The sequence below is a fragment of the Panthera uncia genome, assembly GCF_023721935.1.
Source record: "Panthera uncia isolate 11264 chromosome C1 unlocalized genomic scaffold, Puncia_PCG_1.0 HiC_scaffold_3, whole genome shotgun sequence".
In the NCBI taxonomy this organism is placed as follows: Eukaryota; Metazoa; Chordata; class Mammalia; order Carnivora; family Felidae; genus Panthera; species Panthera uncia.
The window spans coordinates 34,287,725-34,311,035 of record NW_026057584.1 but is presented as its reverse complement, the minus strand read 5'-3'; the positions used below and the strand labels follow the sequence as shown (position 1 = coordinate 34,311,035).

The 23,311-nt window shown below is 40.5% G+C and overlaps 1 protein-coding gene across 4 annotated transcripts in view; it reads left to right on the top strand.

Annotated features, from left to right (window-relative positions):
- Nucleotides 1–23,311, top strand: part of CASP8 (caspase 8) — a 76,023-nt gene that overhangs the window by 40,383 nt on the left and 12,329 nt on the right. Inside the window, exons 1-3 of one of the 4 annotated variants that reach the window (XM_049615886.1) lie at nucleotides 8,450–8,776; nucleotides 10,294–11,274; nucleotides 18,874–19,212. In XM_049615886.1, coding sequence (XP_049471843.1) covers nucleotides 18,908–19,212 — 305 coding nt within the window. In that variant the 5' untranslated portion in view covers nucleotides 8,450–8,776; nucleotides 10,294–11,274; nucleotides 18,874–18,907. Of the gene's footprint in view, nucleotides 1–8,449; nucleotides 8,777–10,167; nucleotides 11,275–18,873; nucleotides 19,213–23,311 lie in introns of those variants that run through there. The other 3 variants (XM_049615890.1, XM_049615887.1, XM_049615888.1) reach the window with 3 other exon arrangements.

The window sequence follows — 23,311 nt, the reverse complement described above, 5'->3', positions numbered from 1 at the left end:
TTCAAACCCCTTCTTTTTCGGGTTTTTATGGAAGCTCCATTATATAGGTATGAATGATTAGATTATTGGCCTTTGGTGATTGATTCAAAATTCAACCTCTCCCTCCTCCCCAGAGGTCAAGAGGTGGGACTCCAACTCCAACTCTGCATTCATGGTTGGTTCCCCTGTCAACCAGCTCCCCCATTCTTAGGGGATTTCCAAAAGTCATCTCATTAACTAAACTCAGTTGTGGTTGAAAGGGGTTTGTTATGAATAACAAGACATCCATTTCACCATTATGGCTCTGAAGCAATTTCAGAACAAATGAAAAAAGACCAAATATTATAACAAAAGAAGCTCTAATAATTGTTATCAGAACTTCCAAATGTTTTGGGTGCTGTGAGCCAGGAAGAGTGAATGAAGACCAAACTATATATTTATTATAAATCATAACATCATACTAACTTTACACTAAGTATTTTTCCCCATCTCCCTCCTTACTAGGACACTGTTGACAAATGCAAGTCCTTTCTCTCCCACTGGACCCCCTCTTACCCATGCTTCAGTTGTCCTTTGTTAACCTTAAAAACAAAACTGTTATTTTACCAGCAAAAGATGGGTTTATTCAAGAATAGAGAAGTGCAATCCAGAAAAAGCAAGCTATAACAAAACCATAGGCAAGTCTGCAGAACAAAGGAGAGAAACACTCTTTTATGGAGGAAAGGGGGGAAGTTGGGAGGGTCTTTATAAACAAAGAGCCCATTGCAGTAAATTGGGAGTTAGGAGTACAGTGGCTTCTCATTGGTTGAATTGTGACAGTCTCTCATTGACTGGGCTGTTGCTGGGGAAGGAGGAAAGCCTTCCTTTCTCCTGCTGTGGTGGTAAAGTAATATCCATGTGCAAGATCTTTCTCTACTTGTTGGATTTGCAATTAACAATGTATAGTAGGGGGTGAGAGCTCTCCCAACCTGCTGACTCCATTCTTTTTTTTTTTTTTTAAGATTCCTAAGTTTCATGAGATTAAAAAAAATTTTTTTTTAACATTTATTCATTTTTTTGAGAAACAGAGCATGAGCAGGGGATGGGCAGAGAAAGGGGGAGACACAGAATCTGAAGCAGGCTCCAGGCTCTGAGCTGTCAGCACAGAACCGAACTTGGGGCTTGAACCCATGAACCATGAGATCATGAACTGAGCCAAAGCTGAACGCTTAACCTACTGATCCACCCAGGCGCCCCCTGACTCCATTCAGAATGAGGTTCCCTTTTGTTAATTTTCACACCTTCTGCTCTGATTCTCTCTCAAGGAACTTCATCTTCTGCTCCTGTAGACTATGCAGAATGGGATTGAAAATGTCAGAAAAGCAGTGTGGCTGTTTTAAGGGTAACTGCAATTTGTTTTAATAAGGTATGGTAAGACATGCAGATATGGAAATGACTGTCTTGAGGAGAGAGTTTATATTCATGAATCCCAAGAGGAGTGGCACACTATTTGGGTCCACGTGGAAAAGCACCAGCTTGGTCAGGAGGCAGAGGGAGTGAGGGGGAAATGCAGGCATATTGTGATTTCTTAGGCAAGGAGTGGGTGAGATAGGGTAATCAGGCTTAAGATGAATTTGTTTCCATAATTTCAGTGAGCCCTGGGATATAAGGGGCTGTCCCTAGTCATTTGGTACCTGGCCTAGAGTATTAGGGCAGGGGAATAGTGGCCTGGAGTAAGAGATCTCATAAAAGAGGTGGTTGGGGATATGGACTCCGGATTAATTGATTTGCATATGAAAGACTTGCTCTCTCTAAGAATTAACTAGCTCTGGGAGTGGCAGTCTTTCCAGGATCAGCAAGGCTTCAAAATGTCAAAGCATCAAAAGTACAAAATAAAAGACATGACTAATATGTTGTCTTTTCTTATTACTATGAGGATGTGTTTAGCATATCCTCTATTATTTGGAGATACAACTGTCCTGACTTGTGGATATTTTGCTGAAAGTCTGAACTGTCAGGAAAATTTCATTTACTGCCCTTGCACAAAGAAAGAGGAAACAACAGGCCTGGCCATGATACTTTGCATCTCCTCTGATCTGTCCTTGGGGTCTTTCTTGACACTGTAGAGAAGGAAAAACTTTTCCCCTTTACCCCTCTACCTTCTCTGAGTACTTGAAAACTAGACCAATAAAAGATGAAAAAGAGGAAAAACAGTTTATTAATGCATCAGAGCACACCAAGTGGGAGAAATCTCTGTGATGGGTAACTCAAAAAGGTTAAAACTTGGGCTTTTATAGCATCTCAGCACAGAATATTATGTACAGAAGTGATAAGACAAAGGCAAAGGCTATTAGGCTTCTAAGAGCAGCAAACTGGGAAGGTAACTCTATGGAGCGAACTAAGTTGGTGCCAACTTTCCTTCTTTTTCTTGGTCATAAAAATTCCCTGGGAGAGGGGATTGTGGCGGTCTTCATTTCTCAAAAGTTTCTACTTTTAATCAGATAAGGGATGCTCCAGAAGGCTTCTTTATTCATCTGTTGATTCTCATTTGTCTCTAACACAAAATAATCCTTACGCCAAACGGGCATATTTTGGGGGGGCATGTTCTGATCTCCTATATGTTGTGTCAGATGAGAAGTGACTCATTTTCTCAGAAACCAGAAGTTTGTAAAACACTATGGTAAATTACAAAAGAATTAATTTTATAACCTAGCTTCTATGTCTACTCATGACCTTTTCTTTTTATTTTCTAACACAGTGAACTGTCACTGGGTGTTTAGCCAATGTTTGTTTAATAATGAGTGAATATGAATGTTACCAACACCTCTAATATGTTATGTAGAATGAATATTATCAGGACTCTTTCATTTAATCTCCTTCTGAATACCTTTAGAGAAAAGAAAAAGTCTAAAAGAAAAAATAACATGCCAAACCCTAGTGGCAGAAGACCCATTTCTAAAATCTAGCCCTTTTGCTCACAAACTGCCACTGATTGTGAGTGAATCAAACAGCCACAGCTCCCAGGGTCAGCCTCAGGGTCAACACGGCATTTTTACTCTTCAGCATTGTTGTTCTAAGAAGCCAAAATGGGCTTCAGAGTTCTTAAGAACTCTGCCTTAAATGCACATTGTCCCAAGCGGTATTAAACTTTAGCCTAGATGCATAGAGTGGTAATAGAGGATTGAGGTGGTTCATAAAGTACTGATGTGAAGAGAGCTACAAGATGGGTTTAGGTGAAAAAATTGTAGAACACATAAACGTGTATACAAATACGCAAATCATTTGTGCACAAATTAAAGTTAAGGTAAATATATGTTTACTTTTGGTTTTGTATAGAATATCCCAAGAAAGATAAATAAGAACTACATTAACCCTCCTAACACGGCAGTGAGTTATCATTCTGGTTGAATGTCTGTTGAGAGCAGGATTTGGTAGGAACAGACTATGGACTCTGACCCTGAGACAATACCTCTGGGGGAAGAAAGAGTGTCCTGTGTAGGGGAAGATACCAAACACACACTTTGCCTTCTTGACAGTCTCACCTGGGGCTTGCCTATGCCTGCACAGTAGCTGTCCTACTGAGGATGTGTATATTTTTATTATTTTTACTAATAGTTTTGAGGGAAAAAAAATCATTGCCCATTTAGAAAAAATGAATGCTTTGCAGTTGTTACTATTACAGATGTTCTTGAAATCCTTCTATATTGGGAACAAATAAAATGAATGTCCTTTGTGGAAAGTGAGAAATGACTTCTTTTAAAATAGAGAAAATATATGTTTTGGAGAACAATTCACCCATCTATTTTAAGAAGCAGTCGCTAGGGCTGTATGTAGATGCAGGAGCTGTGTAGGCCCAGCTCAGTCACTGCATCTTTCTGAGAGCTTCAGTTTCCTAAATGTTTTTGTAACACCTGCTCTGCCTGCCTTGGACCAAAAAATGTGGTTACCGACAAGGATCAAATGAGATAAAGTAAGAAAAATGCCTTAAATTAAAGAAATTTAAATTTAAATTTAAGGAAACTGCATCGTGCCTAAAGAATATATTGTTATGTCATTAAAAGTGGCTCTTGGATTGTGGTGATGGTTGTACAGCTATGTGAATGTACTTAATGCCACTGAACTGTACACTTAAAAATGGTTAGGATGGGGGGCGCCTGGGTGGCTCAGTCAGTTAAGCGTCTGACTTTGGCTCAGGTCATGATCTCGCCGTCCGTGAGTTCGAGCCCCGCGTCGGGCTCTGTGCTGACAGCTCGGAGCCTGGAGCCTGTTTCAGATTCTGTGTCTCCCTCTCTCTGACCCTCCCCTGTTCATGCTCTGTCTCTCTCTGTCTCAAAAATAAATAAACGTTAAAAAAATAAAAAAAAAAATGGTTAGGGTGGTAAATTTTATGTTACACATATTTTACCATAATAATTTTTTTTTAATTTTTTAATGTTTATTTATTTTTGAGACAGAGGGAGACAGAGCATGAGTGGGGGAGGGGCAGAGAGAGAGGGAGACACAGAATCTGAAACAGGCTCCAGGATCTGAGCTGTCAACACAGAGCCTGATGCGGGGCTTGAACCCACAAACCGCGAGATCGTGACCTGAGCCGAAGTCGGCCGCTTAACCGACTGAGCCACCCAGGTGCCCCACCATAATAATTTTTTTTAAATGGCTCTTGACATTTGTCTGTAGGGTTTGAGGTGCTCCATTTCTTGGGAAGCAAGACAAGGACCCTCACCTTGTCTAGGCTCAGGCTTTCAAGAAAATATAGAAAAAGTTAGGCTGATGACATAAATATTGGCCCAACATTGACCTCAGTTTCCTCCTTTCTAGATCAGTGGTACGTATTCCTCTCTGCAGTAGTTTCTTTTAGAAAGTAGAGGGGGCAGGTATTGGTAATCAGCAAGTTGCAGAATATACATATTGAAATCAGTGACTATAAACTCTTCCATCTGCCCATGACTGTCTAATCATCTCAATATTGAAACAAAAATCAATGGGGCGCCTGGGTGGCGCAGTCGGTTAAGCGTCCGACTTCAGCCAGGTCACGATCTCACAGTCCGTGAGTTCGAGCCCCGCGTCAGGCTCTGGGCTGATGGCTCGGAGCCTGGAGCCTGTTTCCGATTCTGTGTCTCCCTCTCTCTCTGACCCTCCCCCGTTCATGCTCTGCCTCTCTCTGTCCCAAAAATAAATAAAAAACATTGAAAAAAAAAAAATTAAAAAAAAAAAAAAAAAGAAACAAAAATCAAAAGACTTAAAATCCCAACAGTTAAAAACTTTTAGATAGCTAGTTTTAGTTTTAGATAGCTCGTTGAAGGGAATGAAATAATGATTGGAATGCAATCTCTTTTCCTTTCTCTTACCACTCCCTAAAAGGAGTCTACGGCCAGAGCCAAGGCTGGCTGCCAGAGCCAAAAAGGGCTAAGAGGTGGGGTGCCTGGGTAGCTCAGTTGGTTAAGCCTCAGACTTCGGCTCAAGTCATGATCTCACAGGTTAGTGGGTTTGGGCCCAGTTGTGCTCTGTGCTGACAGACGGCTCAGAGCCTGGAGCCTGCTTCAGATTCTGTCTCCGTCTCTCTCTGCTCCTCCCCTGGTCGCACTCTCTCTGTCTCTCAAAAATAAATAAAATGTAAAAAAAAAAAAAAAAAAAAGGCTAAGAGGGGTCCACAAACCAGACCGCCTGGACTGTGGGTCAGTTATATACAACTTTTTAATAAAGAAGCAACAAAAGAATATGCACATTCCAGGGATTTTTGTTTCGTGGTTAGTATTTGTCTTTGACTAATGTCCTCTAGTTCAAGTCCGGATCAATGGCAAGGGTGTGCTTCAGTTACTTGAAAGGAAAGGAGGTTAATCCTTCTAGCCTTTCTTAGGAAGAGTTATAGATCCAAATTTGCTTTTAGCAGATTAGTAGACATGAGTAGGCCTTCAGGTGGGAGCTGAGATTCAGGAAGGTGGAAAGCACTAAGGCAAGCTAGGCTGTCCTTACCCTGCACTGGATGGGGACCAGCTCCCCCAAGCCCTGCTGCAGCTGCAACATTTTCAGGTCTCCCAGCTTCCCTGGGACAAAGGACCATGCACATTACTCATTTTGATACAAATAATCACACACACACACACACACACACACACGTATCTCAAGACTGAAGTGAGAAACTGGGTAAAGCATGTGACTTAATAATGATCCTTATAGATCACAGTAAGAGTTTAACCATCTTGAGGTTCACATTTCACTTGTTAGTTATTCATCTTTGTTTTTAGCAAAAGCTAAGACTGGGAGACCCTAAGATCAATACTTTACAAATGACAATGAGACCTCTTCAGTCATTCTCAGGATAGCCCCCTGGATATTTCCAGTAACTCATCCATTTCTAACAGGCGGGGCCTGATTGCAGACAGGGGGTGGGGGGAGGAAGATGAGCCCAAACTCTCAAGTGAGACATTCCTGAGTTTGTGTTCTGGCCCTGGCATTTGTCAGCTGATTGACACAGAATTCTTTCCTTATCTGTACTATATGTCTAATAATTCATACCCATTATACAGATGTTGTGAACTTAAGTAACAATGGTAGGAGATGTTTGTTGACAACTGTTGAACTCTTAAATGCTTGATCTGTTTTATCCCTTGTGATTCTGCTCAGTTAGGAATTCCAAAGCTGGGATCTGAAGATTGGTATATTTTTAAACCTCCCCAGTTAATTCTCAGATCAGTTGAGAACCATGGTTGCGTATTAATATTTAGACAATGATTAACTGCTCAGGGTCTGAGAGATTAACAGACCTCATTCCATCACCCACTAGCTATATGCACTTGGCCAAGTCTCTCAACCCATCCAAGCCTCAGTTTCCTCATCCATAAAATGGGAGCAAATATAGCATTCACTTTTGAGAATTGTTCAGAAGGTAAAATAAGTTAGGTGACTTATTTTAGGTTAAGTGACTAACCTAAAGTTAGGTGACTATGCCTGGCATGCACAAAATGTTTGATAAATGTTAGCTTGTGCCATTAGGCCAACTCACTTTTCTTACGTGACTGAGAACTCAAAGACCTTTTGACCTTTGTGCATAAGTGACTCTGTTTTAGTTTAAATTTATTGCTCTTCCATCTACATTGTTCATTTTAAATTCTAAGTGTTAGGGAAGGCAGACTAGTATGTTACAGTGGAAAAATCCTTGTGTTTGGTCCAACAAGATTGAGTTTGAATCTATGTATCCATTTGAGCCTCATGGGAGAACAATCCCCTCCATTGTGGTGAGAATTGGAGATAATTCGTATAAAGGGTACAATATATAGGTATTGCATTATTGCCAGCGTTTTGGTTCTAAAATGCACAAGATTTTGCAAAAAGGAGGAAAGCCCTTAAAAAATTTCAAACAGGAAACAGAGGGTGGGAAGGAGATAGAGGATGAGGAAACCCCTCATGGGGTTTGAAGCTGCGAGTCCTGGGGGACAAATCTCCATGTTACCACCACTCTGGGCTTAGGGATGGAGGAGGCACTGGTTATTACTAAACCTAAGAGCATGGCCAAGGAGCAAATAGTGTTGTTATCCCTACTCAGGACTGGGCCAGACCCACCTGTTTCCTTGTGCAGGATTTCCCATTTCAGCTAGAGGCTGGCTTTGACCCTAGAAGAGCCCCTGCTATATGAACTCATGGGTGGTCTATGGTTCAGCATTGAGATTGGAGAACAGAGGGACAATTCCTCTCCCTGGACTTCTTGAGAAGGAGAGTGACATTTTACTTGATACAGGCAGTCTTAGACCTATCTTTGGAAATTACAGGCGTTATTAATACTAAATGTAGTCAATGTAAATGCTTCCCAATAAAACATGCCCAACTTCTAGGTGCAGCAGCAGGGAAATTTTTCCCTTCTTCCCTTCTAGGTTCTTTGGCTAGTCTAATAATTAAATTGACACAGATGGATTAACAAGAGAAGAACAAATTTAATTTCATACCTATGGGAGCTCATAGAAATATCAGACTCAAAGAAATGACCAAAGCAGGCAGCTTTTATAACTTGTAGGCAAACAATAAATTTGTGAAAAATTGACAAGAGAAAGAAGTTTGGGATTGGAGTAGTAAATTGGTGAGGAAATAATAAGGTTTGCTTATTCAAACTTCTCAGCTTTAAATTCTCTGTCCCTTGTAAGGATAAGGATACCTTTCTACGTCCTGGTACAGGGAGGGTACCTTTCACATGGCAGATTTATATCCTGCTTTCAGGGGGAAAAGGAGGGTCAAAGAGTCTTTCTTGCATTGATTATTTCTTAAGAAAGTCTAATTAAAAATAATCCATATGCAAAGTGGTATATTTTGGGGTGGCATATTCTGCCCGCCCCCCTCACTAACCAGTTAGTTTAAATGGTGACACATTGTCTCTGTCCCTCTTCTGAATGGCTGGAAATGGGGCATCTGTTCCTTTAAGAAACATTTCTTCTTAGAGTGAGTCATCTCTGTCCTCTTGCTTTAGGAATCAAGTTTATTTTCTAATTCTTTCTGTTGAGGAATTTTCTTTTTGGCTTGCCGAATACCAGATGCGGCTCTTGTCCCTTGTGATTTTTTTCAAGCCTTGCTGAATTTGCTAATAAGTTCTGAATGTCGAGAACAGGAAGTGAATCCCCTGGGGAGGCAGAAAGTGGAGTTATCGAAAGTAAAAGAAAACTTCTTCCTGGAGGTGTTTCCATCCCCACCCCACCCCCATCCCCACCCTGTTTCATGGGAATTTTCTCTGGTTGTGTGGAAAAGCCTTAGGAATTTGTATGAAATTAGGCAGTTCAGGGGTCCTGGCATCGGCACTTGGTGACTGTGATGTCGCTGGGACAGGGTGGAGCAGGTGAGTGCCTGGTACAGAGGTGGCTTCTGAATACCATGTTTCCGGGACTCACTCAGGGGGCAGAGTGGGCACATCTCAGGGTCCTGCCAGGGCCCCAGACCTCTGAGCAGGGTTTCCCTCTGAACCATAGCCTGTGGCCTTGCTACTTTTTATCCCTGAAGGATCTCCAATTCCTCTGCTACATTTCTGTTCTTAGTGTCTCTCCCCCTCTCCCCCAGCCTTGAATACAGATACAATGTCTCTTTCCTGCTGGGTCAGTTTGGAGATTCATTTTTTACCTACTTAATTTGTTTTCTTTTCCATTTGGGCAGAGGGTTGAGTTAATTGTCAGATTCTCCCCTGCCCTGTTCTAGGTATTCTCTTCCCATTCCTCTCCCACCCCACTTCCTACCCTCCCTACTGCCTCCCAAAGGCTGCTCTAAATCTTTTGATAATATCCCTGAATTGATCTATATCTTTGCAAAACATATCATTGTTTTGTGTATATACCCAATTTCTTAACTATGAACTGGAACTAGTACATAAGTTTCCTCATCATTAAATGGGATTCATACTACCTCATGAGGATTCAAGGAAATAATACAAGTTAACTACTTACAACAGTGACTGGTACTACTAAATTCCCAGGAAGTATTAGCAATTATTACTAAGTATTAGTATTATTTAAATTGTATTTTGCTCGTTCTGTTTCTTTTTTTAAAGAGCAAGCACTCTGGGGCACCTGGGTGGCTTAGTCGGTTAAGCATCCGACTTCAGCTTAGGTAATGATCTCACAGTTTGTGGGTTCAAGCCCTGCATCAGGCTCTTTGCTGACAGCTCAGAGCCTGGAGCCTGCTTCAGATTCTGTATCTCCCTCTCTCTCTGTCCCTCCCCCGCTCGCACTCTCTCAAAAATGAATAAATGTTAAAAAAATATTTTTAATTAAAAAAATTAAAAAAATAATAAAATAAAAAGCAAGCAGTCTGACACTTGAAGTTCTAGGTTTTGCCAGGTCCCACTTTCTAACTCCTACATAGTATTACATGATGGATAGTGTTCACAGTCCTATAGAAGGACTACATAAATTGCCCACCAATCCTCCGGCTGATCCAACCGGCAAACCTTGGCCAATATCTGATAGCTACAAAGTGGGTATCATGTTCCTTTATTTTGCATTTCTCGGGTCATTAAAACTTTTGAGCATCACCTTGTACACTTTGGCTGTTTAAGCATCCCTGTCAAGGAACTCCATGTTCATAGCCATTGTCCCTTTATGGGGTTTCTTCTTCTCCTTGATTTGCAGGAAATATTTGTAGGTTATAGATATTGCTACTCCTGTGGCAGGTTCTGGGAACACAGACACGAAAGATATGGTCCCTGCCCTTCTGAAGCTCACAGCCTAGCACAGGGACTGGTCACAAAACAGTGGAACAAATGCTGGGGTGGATGCTCAGAAAGCATCAAGAATCAGGGAATACCTCCTAGGCTATGATTGAGCTACTAATAGGATTTCCTTCTGTTGCTATGTTCTCACTCAGACTTTATGGGCAGAATCAAATGGTAGTGAAGGGCATCGATATTACCACGGCAACTTTACCTAGCCCTCTACAGGTGAGAAGGAACTTTCAGATACTTTGTGTAATCCGCTCAGCCCTAAGGTGAGTCTCTGCCTTCTGAAAGCTTATATTCTATTTGGGGAAAGAAAAAAGGAAGGGAAATGTTTGATTTTTTTTCTTCTTTTAACCTCAAAAAACATTTCAACTGACTCACAGCAAAAAGGCTGGGCTAATGTTGTGTTTTGTTCAGTTATATCTCCAGGGCCCAGACTATGGTAAGGACCCCAGAATTCTTCTCTTTGGTAAGGTCATCTGGGCCTTTCAGGTGAAGGGCCTTTGATTCTAGAGTTTTCTAGGCTACTGAGGGTGGGGTCTGGTGGCCTCCTGGCCCATGAAGGTGATCTTTGTATTCTATGTAGATGGGAAACCAGGAGAGTTAGCTGTGGGGGTTAGCAGACCCTCTCAGAGCCATGATGAGGGCTTTGCAGTTATCAGATCTCTCAGAAGTGCTCAACTGATATTTATTGAGTGAAAACATTAAAATCTTCATAATGAACCCTGAAAAATCTGTGAATTCCTGAAATATGGAAAGAAAGGGTTCGTAGTTACCATTCAGTCCAAACTTTCTCATTTTGGAAGGTGGTAATGAGGTCCCAAAGGCAAAATGACCCGTCCAAAATCTCGCAGACAGAGTCAAAGCTCAGGGGGCCAGGCTCCCCACCCAGCCCCCTGTCCCATGTTCCTCTAGGACTCTTTTGAGCTCTGGGAGGAGGTGCTACTCGGAGGCGAGTTGGCCTCAGTCAGCCTATATGACTCAGATATTTCAAAACAGGAAGTAGAGCGAGCTGTGCCTCGTTCTTCCTCAGTTCTTCTGAAGCTCTTTCTTTAGAAACATCAGGAAACAGGGGTCTGTGAAGAAGCTGCTGCCACTGTGAGGGTCCCAGGATTCGCTTCTTTGCTAAGGTTGGTTGGGCCTGCAGGGAGAAAGGGCCTTTGATTCTGGAGTTTTCTAGGCTGCAGAGGGTGGGGAAACCGCAAGAATTAGCAAGCAGTCCTTTTGAGACCCACGGTGAGGGCCCTACAGATTCTAGATCTCAAGGCCCCCTCCAGCTTAAGTTCAGTTTTTCTGGAATGATCCAGGTATAACTATACAGGGAACCTCATCCTTAATCAAATTGTGACATAAGCAGTGGTAGGGTTGGGACTCTGGAATGAGATCACACCATCTAAATCCGCGTTCTAGCACATACAGTTTTGATTTATAAGGTTCTGATCCGTTCTGTGCCAAAGTGGATTTACTAAGAATTCCTGGTTTTGTGTTTTGGGAGGTTTTTTTTGCCTTAATTTTTTTTTTTTTATTATTTTAATCTTTAAACATATTATGATTACATGCCTTTTTTGGTTACATTCCTTCACTGGCTTCCATCTGCAAGTAGAATAAAATCTAAATCTTTGCACGGCTTGTCATGGAAGCCCTCAAGTGAGATGTTCAAATCTGAGCTTGCCACCTCTCTTACTAGCTTCTTTCTAAACTTTTTTTTTTTTACGATAGTAACATGAAGATGATAATACCAATTTCTTCAGAGGCTTGTAGTACAACGAGTCAAAAAATATTTTTATGTTCATATGCATATGTTATAAGCGCCTGTATATCATAATAAACATTTATATCAAATACTCTGGGGCATAAATTTATCATTAAAAATATTAAAGATACTTATATGTTGTATAATACAAATATACTTACGTGGATTTATTATTTAACAGATATTATTTAATCAAAAGTAAAAGTAAACTTCCTGGAGGCCATTCCTTTCTTCTGGCTTATATATATTATTCATGAAAATATTCAAATTTATGTATTTCATGTATGTATATAAATACACTACATATATGCATTTATACACACACACACACACACACACACACACGTGAATATAGTTGGAAGGAAACCAAATGTAACCAAAGAGTTATCTAAATGGTGAGTTTCTAAGTAATTTTTCTTTTTCTTTTTATACTTTTTGGTACTTTCTCTAAGGGGTAAGTGTGACTTTTACTATTTTAAGATCAGAAAAATACAATGATAAAAGTTCTTTTAAAAATATTACTGTAACAAAGTTTCTAGCTCCTGATCTTATGTGGTAAACCTAGGTCCCATAAAACAAGGACCATCCCCCAGTCCCTTTATCTACCAATCTCAGTGTCTAGAGGTGGCTCCTTGGCCAGTAGTGTAAAATTCTGTTGCAGCTGATTCTTTTCCAGGCACTATGACTAGAGAGATGTATGACCTAAACAAAGACTGAATATTATGCCATAGTGTGTCCTGTAAAACCTTGGCCAGAAAAGAAGCCTCTCCAGCATTTTTCCAATGAACTCTCCATTTTGATGTGATGCAAAAATCATTTAGAAAGCATTGTCTAATTATTGCAAAGATAAGAAAATGCGATGAGGCAGCTACAGAGGACAGGAGCCAAGGGCCAATCATATTATAATCAACCTCAGGTCATCCTGGCTTTGTATTGTATGATTATTATTATTTATATACTGTCAGAAAATGCTATTAAATATGTAACAGACGCCTTAAGAAGGCTTCAGTAGTTAGTACTTCTAGGAAATTATTGTAAGAAAATAATCAGAGTTGTATATGGAGACAGACATTTCAAGATCTTATTCTAAATGTAAGCAGAGGCTGTTATATAAATTATGGCCCAATCATATGATTACGTATTTGACAAATTTTAAAATCCGTGCAGTAGAAGAAAAAATGAAGATATCAAGATGTACTTACAATATTACCATTGGAAATATCCACTTATACCTCAGAAATATGGTATGATAAAATACAAGGGAAAATATAAATACGTAAAATATTTGGTAGGAAAGATAGTAAAATATTAGATAAAATATCGATTATTTCGATATTAAAATATTATTATCTTTGGATGGTGAATTATAGACAGTTTTTATTTTCTTTTTTATCTTTTCCGTATTTTCTAAAATGAATACAATGAGCATTGTTATCAAAAAATTTGTAGAGGGAAGAAAAGAGATTCTGCTTTCATTTGATTCTTTGGTTCATTTGACTGTGTAAAATGAGATTTTAACAGTGGTTAGACCTGATAAAATTTTTAAGGACATTGGAGCTAATGGTGCTAAACAGGGCTGGACCTAGTTTAGATCCTTTCCAACTTATGTATGAAAATGGGCCTTTAAGAGGTGATTTTAATTTAAATATAAGTCCTTGTAGAATAAGTAATGCATGCACCTAGTAAAATCCAAACTGTAAGCCTTATTTTCTGCCTACCCCCTGGCCTCATCGTCCACTCCACCCCTGGGCTTCTAGTTCGTCTCCTCTGAGGCAAACCACTGAAGCAGCTTCTTGTGTATTCTATTCAAAGATCTGTGAATACACAAATCCATGCACCACTTGATAATACATTGTATAGATCTTCCCATTCTTTAAAAATATCTGAGTAGAGTCTCATTGAACTTCTGATATTGATAAACAGTTGTTTCTGCCCTTTTGTTCTTTCAAGCAGTACAGACATGAATAGCTTTGTACATGTTTTTAAGTACATGACGTTTAAGCTAATGTAGGAAAAACTCCTAGAAGTTAAATTGTGAAGTCATTTTATATTTTTACCGATATGACCAAATTACCTACCTACCTGTTTTTATTTCTACCATCTCGCAACATTGTGTATTGCAAGTTTTGTACCTCACCAATTTGGCAGTTGAAAAATGGTCTTTTGTAATTTCAACTTGCTTTTTTTTTTTTTTCTTGGTGAATGAGGTTGAATATGTTTTCAAATGTTTGAAAGCCATTGGTTTAAAAAAATAAAGCCACTGGTACTTACTTTTCTCTGAACTCTGTGCTTACGATGCTTATGAACTGTGTGCTTACCTGTTTATGCATTGGATTGGATCTCTTTATCTCTTTTATCTCTTTTTCAAAAAAAATGGACTTACGGGAGCCTTATTTTAAGAAAGTAGGTCCTTTTTCTACTTTTTTCCCTAAGTGCAAGATTTATTAATTTTTAAATTTTGCTTGGCTTATTTTTGTAGAATATTTTGGTTATTATTTAAGGACATTTATCAACCTTTATTTGTTGGTTTCCAGGTTTTCTGTTGTACTTACAAAGGTTCTTCACCACAGCATGATTATTTTAAAAAATTGTCCTGTATTTCTTTCCTGAGTATTTTAATTTTTGGGTTTGAATCTCTGGTCCATCTGCAGCTTATTTTAATGTAAGGAGTTCAGTTATGGTCCATTTGTTTGTTCTAGAAGCCTGCCCAATTGTTTTAACACCATGTGTTGAAAAAGCCACCTAAACGTGGATAGCCCTTTCTGTAGTATGTTTGGCTTGGCCATTTTTCATTGTTAACTTCTAATTAACACATTAATTTCTAATTTCATTGCTAACTTCTAAAAGAGAATATGGACTGCACTATTTCTGATCTTTGGAAATCTCACATTAAGATTTTCTTTGTGGACAACCTTCGTGACTATTTGATACGTGTTTGAAAGGACGTGCATTTGCTACTGGGAGGAAATACTGTTACAGTTTGTCATTTGTACCACCTGGATATTCCAGTCTTCTACTTAGTCTATTAGACTTTTTATTTTCTAAGAAAGGTGTGTGTGGAAGTTTCCTTCTCCTTTGGGGGCAAATAAGGTCTCTGAGTTCTCTTAAAGTTCTTTTTTAACGTTCAAGTTCTTCTAATACGTTCTTTTCTTTCAAGAACACACATGTGGTAGTGCCGCTCCTCTCCCTGGTCTCCTTTCCTGGTTAATCTGCCCTTGGCATCCCAGACAGCCTCGTTTCCTGCTCGTCCTTCACTTACTCTCTTACAGTACCTTAAACCCAAGAACACACCCAAGTGTTTTTACAGTAGTTTCATTTTCACAGACACTATCTGCATACATTCTTCATAACGTATTACAGGAAAAGGGCAATTCTCCTTCCTCACGTCTTCACCCCCAAGTCCTAGTTTTCTCCTTCATTTCACAGAAGAAACTTTTGGATTTGGTATGTCTCTTCCCAGAACCTCCTTACCTTTTTCTTTTCCGCTTTTGTATGTGTATCTGTAACCACTGAAAGTGTAATAGTACTGTTTTGAGTATTTTTTAAAAAGTGGATGTATGATTTTTAAACATTTTTTTAATGTTTATTTATTTATTTTGAGAGAGAGGGAGAGAGAGAGAGAGAGAGAGAGAGCGAGGGCTAGCACAAGCACCAGAGAGAGGCAGAGAGAAAGAGGGAGATAGAGAATCCCAAAACGGCTCCATACTCTGAACTGTGAGATCATGACCTGAGCCGAAATCCAGAGTTGTCTGCTTAACCGACTGAGCCGCCCAGGTGCCCTGATGTATGATTTTTTTTTTAAATATTGCAATTTCTTTTTCTGTTTTTTTTTTGTACTGTCATAATAACACATCTTGGATAGCTATTGTTTTTATTTCAGAAGATGGAGTACATTTTCTTAACTGCTGCATAATGTTCTGTAGTATGACCATACCTTGTTTTATTTAGCCATTTCTTTATTGATGGACATTTGGGGTGTTTCCAGTTGTTCAGGGTTACACATTGTGTGGTGGTGACACTCCATGCACATATCCTGTTTAGCACACGTGTGTTTCTATGGAGTGTGGTTTAAGGAATGAGCTTGCTAGTTTGTTCCCTTATATGTCCAGTGAAGTTTGCTGCATTAAAAAAATTTTTTTTTAACGTTTTATTTTTTGAGAGAGAGAGACACACACACAGAAAGTGAGCAGGGAGGGGCAGAGAGAGGGAGACACAGAATCCAAAGTAGGCTCCAGGCTCCAAGCTGTCAGCACAGAGCTCAACACGAGGCTCGAACCCATGAACCCTGAGATCATAACCTGAGCTGAAGTTGTACACCCAACTGACCGAGCCACTCAGGTGCCTCTGCTGCATTTCTAACATATGCTGTTAGATGGTGGGTATATATTTAAGATATCTTTTCTAAATAAAATAATTTTCATGATAATTGATTGCTTTTGAAAGATGTAGGCTCTGGAGCCTTTGTGAATCCAGTGCAAAGTGTATCTTCCTAAGAGATTTCTAGTTTCCTGAATCAAGAAAACTTGTCTAAACAAGGATGTAAGCTCTGGGGCACCTGAGTGGCTCAGTCCGTTGAGTGTCTTACTTCAGCTCAGGTCATGATCTCACAGTTTGTGGGTTTGAGCCCCGCGTGGGGCTCTGTGCTGACAGCTCCGAACCTGAAGCCTACTAAGGATTCTGTGTCTCCCTCCCTCTCTGCCCCTCCCCCACTCATGCCCTGTCTCTCTCTCTCAAAAATTAACATTAAAAAATAAGTTATAAACAATAATGTAAGCTCTAGGTTAAAAGGGAGAAAAAAGGTTTTGCCCCATAATTCCAATTCTAAGAGTGAGGTAATCAGAATTATGCACAGGATATATAAAAAAGCTTCTCAATACAATATTATTTTTAAGAGTAAAGAAATTGAAAATTCTTTAAAATAAATTTCAAGACATCTGGATGGCCAACAGGCACATGAAAAGATGCTCAACGTCGCTCCTCATCAGGGAAATACAAATCAAAACCACACTCAGATATCACCTCACGCCAGTCAGAGTGGCCAAAATGAACAAATCAGGAGACTATAGATGCTGGAGAGGATGTGGAGAAACGGGAACCCTCTTGCACTGTTGGTGGGAATGCAAATTGGTGCAGCCACTCTGGAAAACAGTGTGGAGGTTCCTCAAAAAATTAAAGATAGACCTACCCTATGACCCAGCAATAGCATTGCTAGGAATTTACCTAAGGGATACAGGAGTACTGATGCATAGGGGTACTTGTACCCCAATGTTTATAGCAGCACTCTCAACAATAGCCAAATGACGGAAAGAGCCTAAATGTCCATCAACTGATGAATGGATAAAAAATTGTGGTTTATATACACAATGGAGTACTACGTGGCAATGAGAAAGAATGAAATATGGCCCTTTGTAGCAACATGGATGGAACTGGAGAGTGTGATGCTAAGTGAAATAAGCCATACAGAGAAAGACAGATACCATATGTTTTCACTCTTAGGTGGATCCTGAGAAACTTAACAGAAACCCATGGGAGAGGGGAAGGAAAAAAAAAAAAGAGGTTAGAGTGAGAGAGAGCCAAAGCATAAGAGACTCTTAAAAACTGAGAACAAACTGAGGGTTGATGGGGGGGTGAGAGGGAGGGGAGGGTGGGTGATGGGTATTGAGGAGGGCACCTTTTGGGATGAGCACTGAGTGTTGTATGGAAACCAATTTGACAATAAATTTCATATATTGAAAATAAAATAAAATAAAATAAATTTCGATGTATCTGCATGCAAGAGATCAAGAAATAAATAAAAATATGCCCAAGAAGAATATTTAGGGGCACCTGGGTGACTCAGTTTGTTAAGCATCTGACTTTGGCTCAGCTCAAGATCTCGTGGTTCATGGGTATGGGCCCTGCATCCAGCTCTGCACTGACAGCTCAGGGCCTGGAGCCTGCCTTGGATTCTGTATCTCCCTCTCTCTGTGCCCTGTCCCCTGCTTGTGCTCTCTCTCTGTCAAAAAATAAATAAATAAACATAAAAAAAAAGAATATTTAATGGTTGGGGTAAATGTTTATTCTAAATATTAAGTGGGGGAAAATAGATGTATACACCTAGATATGCAACCTGATTTTAATTTTTATATAAATATTTCTGTGTGTGTGTGGTGTGTGAATTATCATAACTCTGAGCATGTTATAATTCACCGTGTTTTCGATTTTCACACATACAAAAACCACTGATTTAGAAACCGAATTGAAAGGCTGACAGAGTTGACTTGGTTCATTTCCAGTCATGGGTTCTTGATCAGCTGTGGCTGCCGGTCCTGAGGTCTTTGGGGCACAACAGTACATCATGTCTTCCTAGCACTATTATTTCAGTCAGACCTCATCACTTCTCTGGAAGCAGCCCTTCCCATCTATTCTTCACACTTTTATTGTTAGTCCCAGACTGGATGACATTACAGTCTTTTCTTAGTTCCCTGTCACCTCTAGGACAAAGCCTGAGACGTTGCCCCACAGTGTGAGGCCCTTTGTAACAGTCCCTGTTCACAGCTTCATCCCTTTTCCCACCACCCCCACCCTCAAATACTTCATGCTTTACTTTATTGAGCTCCTTGTGCCAGCCTGAATTGTCTTGAACATCCTTGCCTCCATCTTTCGCATAAATTACTTCTTGCCAAGAATTGTCCTTTCTTACCTCCTTCCTGAAAGTGTCTTCCCTTTAGGAAGCCCTTCCCCTGGGCTGAGTTGGGGCTCTTTCCTCTGTATTCCTACTGTACCCTGGTCACAGCTCTCTGACCGTTGGCTAATTTGTATATCTACTTTACAAAGTAGTGAGCTACTTGAGAACAGAAACTTGTCCCTGTGTTTTGTTTTTTGCTTTTTTGTTTTTTGCCTTCTGTCCACAGTAGAATATCTGGTGTGTGGTAGAAATAATAGTTTTGATGAAGTTTTCTTCCTCATCTGAATGTACTATTGTATTTTGTCCTAGGCTGCAATTAACATTCTCCTGACACTTGACCAACATGGATTTCAGTAAATGTCTGTATAATATTGGGGAACAGCTGGGCAGTGATGAGCTGGCCTCCCTCAAATTCCTGAGCCTGGACTACATCCCACAAAAGAAGCAAGAACCCATCAAAGATGCCTTGATGTTATTCCAGAGACTCCAGGAAAAGAGAATGTTGGAGGAAAGCAACCTGTCCTTCTTGAAGGAGCTGCTTTTCCGAATTAATAGACTGGACCTGCTGTTCAACTACCTGAACACCAGCAAGGAAGCAATGGAGCAGGAGCTTCAGATACCAGGCAGAGCCCAGATCCCTCCCTACAGGTGGGGAGAACCTTCACAATTCAGACACTGGGAGGTGTGGGTGCAGTGGACATATCTTTGTGGGCAGGGCTGATGGCAGGTGTCTGTGTGGTATGACTTTGGAAGTTCCTTGAAGATGTCCCACCAGGGTCAGATTAAGACATTTAGAGACCCTATATATAATTCAGGAAAAAAAGTTAAACCATAAAATAAAAACACTTTTGTTTCCAAAGTGAAATATTACCTATAGGTATGCTGAAATTAAAACAGACATCTTCTGAATGTTGTCTCTCTCTGTTCTGTCTCCTCTTTTGTTGCCTCTGCTCTGCCTCTGTCCATAGCATGTGCTTACTTTGCCTATTATTGGATAAAGCGTCACTACTTCTTACATGAAATCCCCCTCCTGCCTGCTTGTGGATGACTATGGATATTCTCAGTGGGGTGTTAGGCTTTTATTCCACACTGAAAGACTTGTATCACAAAGTTCTCCAATGAGGGGTGTATGCTGCCATTCTGGACAGGTCAGGCTGGACCCCACAAAAACTGGCCCCTGTGTGCTTAGCTTCTGCCAGGAGAACAGCTGTGACTTTGGTTGTCCTGCCAAATGCCTCACAGCTAGGCCTCTCCCCACCTGTGGGAGAGTGGGTACCCAGGGTTGATAACAAGCCATGTTCTGTTACCTCTTGATGAGTTGGTAACAGACTTTTAAAATAGAAACACATTACCAACTTTTCTATTTCAATATCCCCTTTGTAAAGTTCTTTTTAGCTTTCCTTCTGGAAACTTCTACTCAAGCCTTAGCTGTGGCCCATTTCTCAGTCTGTTCTTTCTTGTCATTAACAATGACATGTGTGACAGTAAGTCCTCACAGCCAGGGCTGAAAGCCACTATCTTCTACTGGCCTGTCTATTTATGAACACCCTGGTCCTTAATCTCAGAGATCTGAGATTCTGGCATGTTCCTTATCATACGTTTCTCTACTTGAAGCTTGAGAATTTTGAAAGAGAGATATTCTGGGTATACTAGTTTCCTAGGGATGCTGTAACAAACTACCACAGACTGAGTGCCTTAGTGCAGTAGAGACATTTATACATTCATAGTTCTGGGGGTTAAAAGTTTGAAGTCAAGGTGTCAACAGGCTTGGATCCTTTCAGAGCTCTAGGGAGAATCTGTTTCATGTTTCTTTCTCCCCTAGCTTCTGGCACTGGCAGGCAATCCTTGGTGTTCCTTGTCTTTTAGATGAATCGCTCTAAGCCCTGTCTCCTTTCTGTGCCTGTTTGTTGGAATTTCCCTCTTCTTGTAAAGACACCAGTCATTGGGTTAGGGCATACCCTAATTTAGTGTGACCTCATCTTAACAAGATTACATCAGCAAAGACCCTTTTTCCAAATAAAGTTGCATTCCCACATCCAGGATGGACATGAATTTAGGAGAAGCATTGGGGGAGGACATTATTTAATTAATTATTTAATGGCTTAAGGGAATTGTGACATCTCTATAACAATTTTTTCCATTAAGGCACAAATTAGTCCTAAAAACAACAACCCTAGAATGAGGAAAGCTAGAGAGTCTCATCTTAGGCCCACCATCTTGGTCTTCTGAAAGTTGCACTCCTTCTGCCACATAAGCAAAGTTGAAGCGTATTATCAATGCCACACAATGAGCTGTAACTCTGTTGGAGGGCTAAGAGTCCCTACAAGGGAGGATCTATCTGTTAAACTCTTTAACATGTTAGCTTGGGAACAAAAGGTCAGCACAAGTTCTACAGTTAATCATTGTTGGATGTTAGCCAGGAAATAAAAAGTATGCTAGTGTGGCCACTTTCCACTTATAAGAAAGCCCTAGACATTTTTATTTTCAAATTATAATTGCTACCTATAAAATAAGTATCTTATGAACTACCCAGATTTGTTTCTAGACGGTGATGGAAGCTAGTAAGTTTTAGTAATGAGGAAAGTAAAAGGGAAAATACTTTGTAATAAAGTTAAAATGGACAGTAGCTTTTGATTGGACCTAATCTCAGCCAAACTTGGAAAGCTTTGGAGAAATACTTCTAGGGTAGAATCCATGAGAGGAAGGATGAAGCAGATGATAATACTGAGTAACTTCCAGTTCCACACTAAATTTATTTTCAGAATTTTCATTTTCTTTTTTTTTTTTTTATTTTTTTTTAACCTTTATTTTTGAGACAGAGAGAGACAGAGCATGAACGGGGGAGGGTCAGAGAGAGGGAGACACAGAATCTGAAACAGGCTCCAGGCTCTGAGCTGTCAGCACAGAGCCTGACGCGAGGCTCGAACTCACGGACTGCGAGATCACCACCTGAGCCGAAGTCGGACGCTAACCGACTTAGCGCCCCGTAACCAGGCGCCCCAGAATTTTCATTTTCTAATTTGAAGTTAGCATGTTTTTGTGTTAACGTTATTTTCCTTTACACCATAATAGTGAAAGGTTTTCTGAATTATTAAACATTCCTTTGTTCGTTCAGTAAACATATCCTGAGAACCTATCATGGATTAAGAAATAATAATGCCTGGGGCACCTGGGTGACTCAGTTGGTTGAGCCTTTGACTCTTGATTTCAGCTTGGGTCCTGATCTCACTGTTGGTGGTGTGGAGCCCTGCAATGGGCTCCGCCCTGACAGCACAGAGACTGGTTGGGATTTTCTCTCTCTCCCTCTTTCTTTGCCCCTCCCTGGCTCTCTCTCTCTCTCTCTCTCTCTCTCTCGCTGTCTTCCAAAATAAATAAACTTAAAAAAAGAAAAAAGAAACAATAAGGGTGTCTGGGTGCCTCAATCATTTGAGCGTCCAACTTCAGCTCAGGCCATGATCCCACCATACATGAGTTCAAGCCCCAAGTCAGGCTCTGTGCTGACAGCTCAGAGCTTGAAAACTGCTTCAGATTCTGTGTGTGTGTGTGTGTGTGTGTCTCTCTCTGCCCCTCCCCCATTCACACTCGGTCTCTCAAAAATGAATAAATGTTAAAAAAAAGTTAAAAAAAAATAATAATGCCTATTATGTATTGAATACTTAGTATGTTGCCAAAGATTGGTTTAAGCACTTCAGATAAATATAGTCATGTCATTCTCAATATATCCCAGTGGTATATAGAATTATCTACAAGTTTATAGGTGAGGGAAAAAGTACACAACATGTCTATAGTCACACAGCTCTGAGATGGTGGAACCAAGCTTCCAATACCTCAGTAGTCTGGGGCCTCTGCACTTACTGTACCTCATGACTCACTGGGCTTATGGAAACAAAAAGGACATGGACTCTGCTCTCAGGGGACTCAGAGAGCTTCATAAACAATTATAACATTGTGTGTAAACCTTCTGCTGTGGCAAAGGCACAGTGGGTTGAATGCAGCTCTGAAGACACTCAGATGGTCCCTGAGCTGTTAGTGGATGAGTGGTTGGCTGTCTGCAGATGGACAAGGGAATGTGGGTGTGGGGAGCACAGCATAAGGGGTGAGGAGCAGGGCAGCCAGGTGTGTTTAAAGAGGAGATGAGGGTGGGTGGTGAGGAGCGGCCTGAGAAGCTGAAGGGTAGGCTGGGCTTCATAAAGGTCCGTATTCCGGAACCATGTGCTTCCCCTTCGTATGGGAGAGCACTGGCAAGTTTTAATTAAGGAAGTGACGATCCAGTTTGCATTAAAAAAAAAATTTTTTTTAATGTTTATTTATTTTTGAGACAGAGAGAGACAGAGCATGAATGGGGGAGGGTCAGAGAGAGGGAGACACAGAATCTGAAACAGGCTCCAGGCTCTGAGCTGTCAGCACAGAGTCTGATGCGGGACTCAAACTCACGGACCGCGAGATCATGACCTGAGCCGAAGTCAGCTGCTTAACCGACTGAGCCACCCAGGCGCCCCAACCAGTTTGCATTTTGAAAAGCATAATTTCCTAAGTAAAAACTTTTTTCTACTGAAACAAACTCTTGATTTTATAGTGAGGGACCAAGGAAAAACACACTTCACTTAACTGAAATGAACTGAATGACAAAATTAGTGTAACTTTAAATTATGTTAAGGGGAGAATAGTTGGGCATGAGTCAATAGCCTTCTGTGCCATCACAGCAGCCTCTTTGCAAGAACTCCACTCATAAATTATGTCATTAGCT